Source organism: Erythrolamprus reginae, chromosome 6 (genome assembly GCF_031021105.1).
Source record: "Erythrolamprus reginae isolate rEryReg1 chromosome 6, rEryReg1.hap1, whole genome shotgun sequence".
Lineage (NCBI taxonomy): Eukaryota > Metazoa > Chordata > Lepidosauria > Squamata > Dipsadidae > Erythrolamprus > Erythrolamprus reginae.
This window is the reverse complement of record NC_091955.1, coordinates 58493614-58502332: the sequence shown is the minus strand read 5'-3', so window position 1 is coordinate 58502332 and position 8719 is coordinate 58493614. Positions and strand designations below refer to the sequence as shown.

Genomic DNA, 8719 nt, shown 5'->3' with positions numbered 1-8719 from the left:
ATTTGTATGTATTGCATGGTGTTTTCATATATTCACAGTATTGGTAAAAGTATAGTACATTTCACAAAAATGTATCTAACTTTTTGCTTGATATAAAAAAACAATCAGAAAGGATGAGGAAATATTATGCATTTTTAACAGAGTAGTTTGAATAAGGGATTTTTATGCATCTTTTTTATTCAGGAGAGTAGTGCAAAGTACTTCAGTTTCTTACTGATTATTTGAAAACTAAGTTGATATACAGATGTTAATGTGGTGTTATCAGTTCTTAATTATTTGATATTTTACACATACACCAAGTGCATTAATATGAATGTGGTTTTATTCCTTTTTTCTTGTAGTCTACAGACACAAATATAACGGCAACGATCTTGTTGTTTACAATAACCAAGAGAGAAGAATATAGACAATATTTGTATTTCTAACTCACAAAAGAAATATTACCAAAAGTAATAGACAAGATTAAGCAGGTGTCAATTCTACAGTATTTTGGCATCCTAGTTCTAACAATAGACAAATGTATCTAGAAATACAGATAAAACATTCAATGAAAAGCTGCAGCTCACTGATTGCTACTAGAAGTTGATGGAAGAACAGATCTGATGCCAAATAATTAAACAGTTTTAAACTGTTAAGATAAATAGAAAAATATTTCATAGTGTTAAATGGAATGGTTTTCATTTAAGAATGCAATCAAAAGAACGTGTAACTGGCTTTATTTTTATTATTTTTTAAGAAAACAATGAAGCTGCAGTCATATCAAACCAAGATGCACAAAATGAAACACCAAAAATAATATTTATAAACCAAGAGCAACAAAAATTGCAAAAATCAACTTAATATGTTAATTATTTAAATTATTACTGCTTAAATATTTTATAAATCTAAATATTTTTATGCATCAGTTCCAGGTTTCAAGTAACAGTTGTTTCAGTGATGAAATATTGATCCAAAAAGCTGTCAAATCGATCACTAAATGAAACATGTCAGTTTTACTCCTGAAAAACCATTCAAGTAAGCAGAGATACTATCCAGCTGAAAACATTTCCCCCCATTATTATACATCCATTCGCAGGATCGAACAATTTGCTTAAATTTTTTATTGTTGGTAGAGTGATCTCAAATGGGATCTGGGGGAAAAGAGAGAAAGTGTTGACTAAGCAATATGCTTGTGTTTGAATTACGTTGTGGCTGATTATATTCACTAAAGATAGTCTTTGAGAGGAACATTTTTATTAGGAACAATTGTTTCTCAGCCTTTTGGTTCATATCATATATTATAACAAGATCTTAATTATAGAAAACTAAAAAAAAATCTGCCTAATATACATACATGGGCTTCATAAGAAAAAAAAACCCAATTATTTTACATTAGGAGAAAGAGATCTGCCTGTCACTGTCATTCCCTTAACTGATTCTGAATTACACAGTACAGTAAGCCCTTGAAGTTACCATGACAGTTGGAAACAGTGCCTTCGTCATGCTGCAATTCAGTTCTGAACAGTGATGTCACATGACTACATCACTTACTAACATCAATCATGTCACTCCCCACTGCTGCCATTAATCAAACTATCAGTCATTAACTGAGGACCCACTCCAATCCAAGCCATTCCAATTTTGGTTCCTCCCAGCCCTGAGGCTCGATAAGCCTTTGGTAACAGACTGGATAGCCACCTGGGTGATTTTAAGCCACTCACTCACTCAACCCAACTCACAGAACTGTGAATAAAATAACAAAGATTTGCAGGATATGTTCATTGTCTTGAGTTATTTGTAAAAATAATGGAGGCAGGATTCAAATAAATAAAATGTGAGCAGATCAAAGTGTGTCCAACTTTTATTCATGTTACCATGGGACCACTTCAATGACCAGAATTTTGAGGATTGTAAACCTCTTGAATGAATGAATTTTAAGTGAACTTTACTTGTCGTATACAGGGGAGGGGGAGAGATAATTTTAAAAAACTTCACAGTGGTAACCTTCGAGTCCCCAACCCCACCAATGGGCCATGGCCTATTCAAAATGGGCCACGTAAGTGACTGGCTGGAGCACTGGGTTTCTATTCTGTGGCCCAGTTCCCCTCTGTCCCTCACCTGCTGGGCTACCAAGCCACAAATGTTGGGGATCGATGTCTTGCAGCATGTCCTTTTCTATATAGATACCTTATGATCCAATTTTGCAAGTTTACATATAAACAAGCAAGCTAGAAGTATGCATTGTGCTTTACAAAAGCATACATACTTTTGTTTTCGAAACCCGAGAAGGAACAAAATATTTTAATACACTAATATGTTTCATTAATACACTACTATTAATATAACACATGCCAAAATGTCATATTGTAAAAGAAGAGCTTATATTCCAGACAACAAAAATGATAATCATGCTAATAATACAATATTGAAAATATTGAAAATATGTTTTCCAGAATACAATTAATAACAGAAACCTAATATAATTTTTTTTAAAAAAATCCAAATGACATACCTCTGTAAGCAATGCAGAGTGATCTGTGGTGATAGACAACAAGGCTTTTATTTCAGAAAAGCACACTTTAACCATTTCCTAAATAAATGATAAGAAAATAAGAGCTACTTTATTTTAATATCTCATATCATACTATAAATATTTTTGGCCGAAGTTAAAAAGTATTTTCTTAAAAACCCAAAGTTTTTTTTTAATTATCCAAAAGAATTTTTTTAAAAGACCAAATCTTGCTATTCAAAGGAAAATAAAAGATTGAAATATGACATTGCAAATGTTTTAATTGAAAATTGTGCTCCTGGTCATGAACTGTGAATGTGTAACATTTTCTTCTCTGAACTGTGATAACTGACATTACAACTCTCATTCATGTTCAGTCATTCAGTCTTTTTTTTAAAAAAAAAAGCATATGATAACATGATTGCTTCAGTTTTGGACTATAAGACGCACACACACACACACCCAAAAAGTGGGTGGAAATTTATGTGCGTCTTATAAAGTGAATGTTGCCAAAGGCCTGCCTACCCATCACCCCCCATCCTTCAGCCTCTGCCTCCCAGCAATTTTGTTCCTTGAAGCAAGCAGCCTGGTCAGCTTCAACACAGCCTGATTTATCACGAGCAGCCAATTGGTGGTTGGCTCTGCCTCCCAGAATACTACCGATCCGCTGTTCCAGGCTGCGGGGATCGTTGCCACCTATTGGCGCTGGTGCTGCCCATCATTGTTTCCACCTATTGCTGCCTCCTTGTGTCCCATTTTCGGTCTCTGCACATCGTGTTTTCAGCTGTGGGCCCCATTTTCATCCCAATCTAGGTGGTGGGAATAGGCAGCTGCAACAAACCCACTGCCTGGAACAGGCCAAAAATGGGATACGTGGTGGTGGTGCAATGGGCAGTGCCAGCACCAATGGATGGCAGCCTGGAGCAGCTGATCAGTGGTATACTAGGAGGCAGATCCAACCGTCAATAAGCTTCTTGTGCTAAATCAGGCTATGCTGAAGCTAACCAGGCTGTTTGCAGTCTGCTGCAAGCAGGCAAATTGCTGGGAGGCAGAGGCAGATTTTTTTTCTTGTTTTCCTCCCCAAAAGCTAGGTGCATCTTATAGTCCAAAAAATATGATAGGTAAGCACATAAACAGTGACCCCTTACAAAGAGAATGACTGACCTGGGATATTCAAGGGTACAGTGATACTATCTCTGATGTCAAAGTTATCAGAGATTGTCCATTTTAATGTTTAATTAAATATAAGATGAAATGGAAACAGAAATCAGGCAAGTTTAAAAAAAGGAATTGTAGAGAATAAATTTTAAAAAAGTAGCGACTTCTGACTCATTGCAGAATACCAAAAAAGTTACAACTTCAGTCTTGTGCTTTACATTTCTAAATATTTCAAACATTTCTATAATAATAGAGTTGTTCTAGTCATCAGATATCGAAAGTCTTCTATACAATTTCCTATGTCATCTCACTGTTGCTTCCATGTCCTTGGATTTTTCCCTGAATGTGTTTTTTTCCCCGTTTTACCTCCTGTTGCCTTGAAATGTGCTGAGAAAAAAGGCATTCATAGTATCCCAGCTCTTCTGCAACATCCTAGCCCTCTATATAAAAAGAGTTTTGGAAATAAAATCTCAATATGAAAATAATTTTATATATGTCTTCCCAGTTTAAATTGCATGTCTCCCACTGAAACCAGCAGCAGGAGGCACCAAATTATTTTATAATACAAAGAGGGAAAGTTTAAATCTCCTAAAGTACACTGAAAAGACAGAGAAAGTTTGTGCCTGTATTTTTGGTGAATATACAATGTGCATGAGTATATATACTATAAGTACAGTATGTATGAGTGTATATGCTATAAGTATCAGTATACTTGAATACTAGTTCATGCAGAGGCAGCCATTAAGACATAATATCCTCAGTAGCACAGATTTTGGCTATCCCTTCCCCTCCTCAAAGATAATTCCAAATAACTACAAATTTTAATATACTGAAGTGAGTACAATCTGATTATCAGTCTAGCGAGAATAAAAAACCTAGATTGCTTATTTTTTAAATTTTTCTTATGCTATGCTCTTCAATTATGCATCCATAACTACTTTATTAGAAGTTATTACCCAAATTCCCTGATAATTATACTTTAGGTATAATTTCAGTTTGCCTAATGAAAACAAGTACCGTATTTTTCAGAGTATAAGACGCACCTTAGTTTTTGGGGAGGAAAATAGGGGAAAGTATCTGCTTCATCTGGCTAGCGTACTTAGTCTGGTCAGCTTCAGCACATTATTTTCTCCCCTGGTTAAGGGCTTAAAAAATTTTATTCTGGAGAGTAACAATGAAAGAGCTTGCAAGCCAGTAGGAGCTAGGAACATCATTAGCACCTGGAAAGAAACAGTCCAAGCAAGTAGAGCAATGGAAAAAACCCTGCAAAGACTTAGGGCTTGGAAAACATTCTTCTTCGTAGAGAGTAACAATGAAAGAGCTTGCAAGCCAGTAAGAGCTGGGAACATTGTTAGCACCTGGTTAGGGCAGGAAAGAAACATTTGGAGCAAATAGAGAATGGGGGGGGGGGGTGAATCAAAGACAGGGTTTGGAAAACATTCTTTGCAGAAATAACAATGAAAGAGCTTCCAAGCGGTAAGAGTTGGGAACATCATTAGCACCTGGTTAGGGCTGGAAAGAAACTTCTTCGGAGCAAGTTAGAGTAATGGAAAAAATCCTGCAAAGGGCTTGGAAAACATTCTTCACAGAGAGAAACAATGAAAGAGTCTGCAAGGTAAGAGCTGGGAAGATCGTTAACAGCTAGTTAGGGCTGGGAGGGGGGGAGCTACAAGATGCACCCTATCAGCCTCCTTTAGGAAGGAAAAAGGTGTGTCTTATACATCGAAAGTATATTATTTTTTTAAAATCCATCTTGTAGGAAATATAGTGCATCTATTACTCCCCATACATGTTTGCAATAATTTTACAACATCTATTATATTTGTATTTAGTTTCTGAGTATCATAATAATAATAATAATAATAATAATAATAATAATAATAATAGACTTGTATGCCGCCCCTCTCCAAAGACTCAAGGCAGCTTACAACAATAAACAATGCAATACAAATCTAATGATTAAAAACTATAGCTAAAAACCCACTATTATTAAAACAATCAAAATTACACCATAAATCTAATATACCATAGTAATAAGCCTTAATGATGCGGCCATGACTAAACAAAAAAATATCACATTAATAGTTGATCTCTTAGCCTTTATTAACATTGAAAGAATAATAAAAATACTGAATTCATTCATTCAAATACAAACATATTCAAATCTGGGAGATTTGATTGCCAGGTTCTAACTATAAACTTCATCTAAACTAAAGCTAGAATACCAGAACAATAAAATATATGGAATGGTACAGCATAATAAGGAGGAAACGGGATTCTATGAAATATGGGTTAAATGGTACAAGTGGTTAGAATGGAACAAAAAATTCAAAATGATGTTCTAAACTTGAAAATGTAATTCTTTTTCTTGCTTTCTGATGTAAATATGCAAGTTTGTATGTATATATGCATGTATGTATGTATATATGAAAATAAAAAAACAAATTCAAAATACACTGGAAGATTCAATACAGCAATAATAGCAAAATTGTCAGGAAAAAAGCTGTAAAAGTTATTAGCTTGCTTTTTGTATGTTTTGTCATATGTTTTTGTAATTTGTTGTTTGTATGATGTTTTTTATATGTAGGTTTTAAAGAGAAAAACCAAATAAATAAATACACAAACACACACACACAAACACATCACGTAGAAATGGAATTGTTCCTAAGACAGCTGCAAATTTGTAAATATAATGAAAAATCCATTTACTAAGATTAGTCTTTGTACAATATTAATAGCTTGTATAGTTCAACAATGAAAATTCACTATTCCTAATGTGACAAACCAGTCCAAATATTTGCACTTCGAAATTGCATTATTTTCAGTGTCAAAATACCTGAATATTCTACTGTCAATTAAATTAGCTTTGACAAAATAATACTGCCATTTAAATTGATTATATTTATATTACCAGCTGAAATATTTGTCATCCATTCAAAACCCAGTATTTTAATAATAAAATAGAAAACCGTTGTCTGTGCTGTCACAGCACCCATCAGATGAAATGCCAACACATGCCTCATTAATCATATCAGAGTAGATATTGAAGAAAATCTGTCACATGATAAATGTCTTCTCCTTTGAAAATAAATGTCTACTTTTCCTTAACATTCATCAACCAACAACTGGTCTGACAATATTTCGCAGATTATCAGTAAAAGATCATGAAGAAATTTTCTAATTGACTGCTGATTTTTATTTTATTTTTAAAACTCTAATTAGCTGTCAAAATGCTTACAAAGATGGTTATCACCCCCACCACAATTTTCTTCGCTTTTTTCAATTAGTCTTCATTTTTATTCAGAACAGGAAGCAGTTTATAGTTGAATTAATAAACTGAGCTTTAACCCAAGTGCTCCAATGCCTTTGCCTTAAGATCAGGTGGAATAACCCAGATCCAATCAATCCACCAATGTCATTTATCACAATTTGGGAAATGTACCCGCTGTATCACTTGCCCTCTGGAATTGCATCCTTTGGATATCTATATGTCTTTCACCTTACACCCATCCAAAAATTTCTGGAAACCTATTATTAGATTGCTATTAGATTGTATTGATTCTTTTGTTCTGGTTTATTAAATTTGTCTTTTTCCAGAAGTACAGGTTATTTTTCTTTTTCATTTTATTGTTCCTACTTTTGAAACATAAGCCATCCAACAGTCATTTTGGGTCAAGCAGCCACTAGGTCCAATGACATGCATGGACACATACCGTATGTTTTGGAGTATAACACACGCCTCTACCTCCTAGCAATTTGCCTCCCAGCAAACAGCACAGGTGATATACACTATTTGCTGTGTGTTTCTGTGCATGTATGCCTGACCCATAGAAGTAGCAAAGAATTGGAGAAATGTACATTATGGCAGTATATTAATGCCAGAAAGTTTTCTTAAATGTAGTCCCACTAATTCCTACCAATTATTTAAATCGATGTACCCCAAACATGACTAAGTCAAGGTTTAACTCAGCGGCCTTATCTTAATATTAAACAGGACACTGCTACATTTCAGATTATACAGGTGAAACTTGAAAACTTAGAATACAGTACAAAAGTTCATTTATCTTAGTAATGCAACTTAAAAAGTGAAAGAGAGGACTCATTACATGCAAGGCAAGATAGTTCAACATTTGTCATAATTGTGATGATTATGGGGTACAAATCCACCATCTTAGAAAATTAGAATATTACATGCGATCAATAAAACAAGGATTGTACGTAGAACAATATCAGACCTCTGAAAAATATAAGCATGCATAGTTACTCAGAACTTGGTTTGGGCCCCTTCTGCAGCAATTACTGCCTCAATGCGGCATGTCATGGAAGCTATCAGCCTGTGGCACTGCTAAGGTATAGAAGACCAAATTGCTTCAATAGCGACCTAAGTCATGGTCATCTGATGACACGATTAGTGACTCTGGTGATTCACTTAAAGAATAGAATTAGAATAGAACAGAATAGAATAGGAATTCTTTATCGGCCAAGTGTGATTGGACACACAAAGAATTTGTCTTGGTGCATATGCTCTCAGTGTACATAAAAGAAAAAGATACATCATAAGCCTACCATGGACATGCAGTTTTTCACTTAGTGACTGCAGCATTTACCAAAGGAATTATCAATTTCAATTTTGCTCGCTATATATTTATGACGGTCTTGGTGTATTCAGGTTTCTTCCTGTGTAGGATTTGGAAATTTCTGGCGACGTTTCGACGAGGTCCCACTCGTCATCTTCAGGCTGGTGTTTCTGTCCTTGTTCTAAGGCGAACACAGTGTTCACCTTAAGCTTCGTGCTGTTGTAAATATGGAATGTTTGCAACTGCCATTTCTTCCTTATATATAGTGTTAGGGGTGGAGATTTGGTTTGAATGTAGCAAATAGATTGGGTGACTATGTTTTAGTGATTTGATTGGTTGGTGGAATCACAATTACTTGAAGGATTGACACGGTGATTATTATGAAATGTTTTTTTGTTTAAGGCTGGTTTCCAAATCTCTGGTAGGCGGGACGTATCATCTCTTTTGTTTATGCAGAGGGGGTGTTTCTCAATCTCCATTGCTTCCATAGTAATTC

General features: G+C 34.8%; 1 protein-coding gene across 4 annotated transcripts in view; it reads right to left on the bottom strand.

Annotated features, from left to right (window-relative positions):
* Nucleotides 1-304: 304 nt before the first annotated feature.
* CFAP54 (cilia and flagella associated protein 54) overlaps nt 305-8719 on the bottom strand; it is a 175143-nt gene continuing 166728 nt past the window's right edge. For all 4 annotated transcript variants that reach the window (XR_011559487.1, XR_011559488.1, XM_070755886.1 and 1 more), the window contains 2 exons: nt 2492-2569; nt 305-1130 (listed from right to left, as the gene is read on the bottom strand). Coding sequence is in view for 2 of the 4 variants with exons in the window: in XM_070755886.1 (XP_070611987.1) it covers nt 1011-1130; nt 2492-2569 (198 nt within the window). In the remaining 2 variants the exon portion in view is untranslated. The remainder of the gene's footprint in view (nt 1131-2491; nt 2570-8719) is intronic.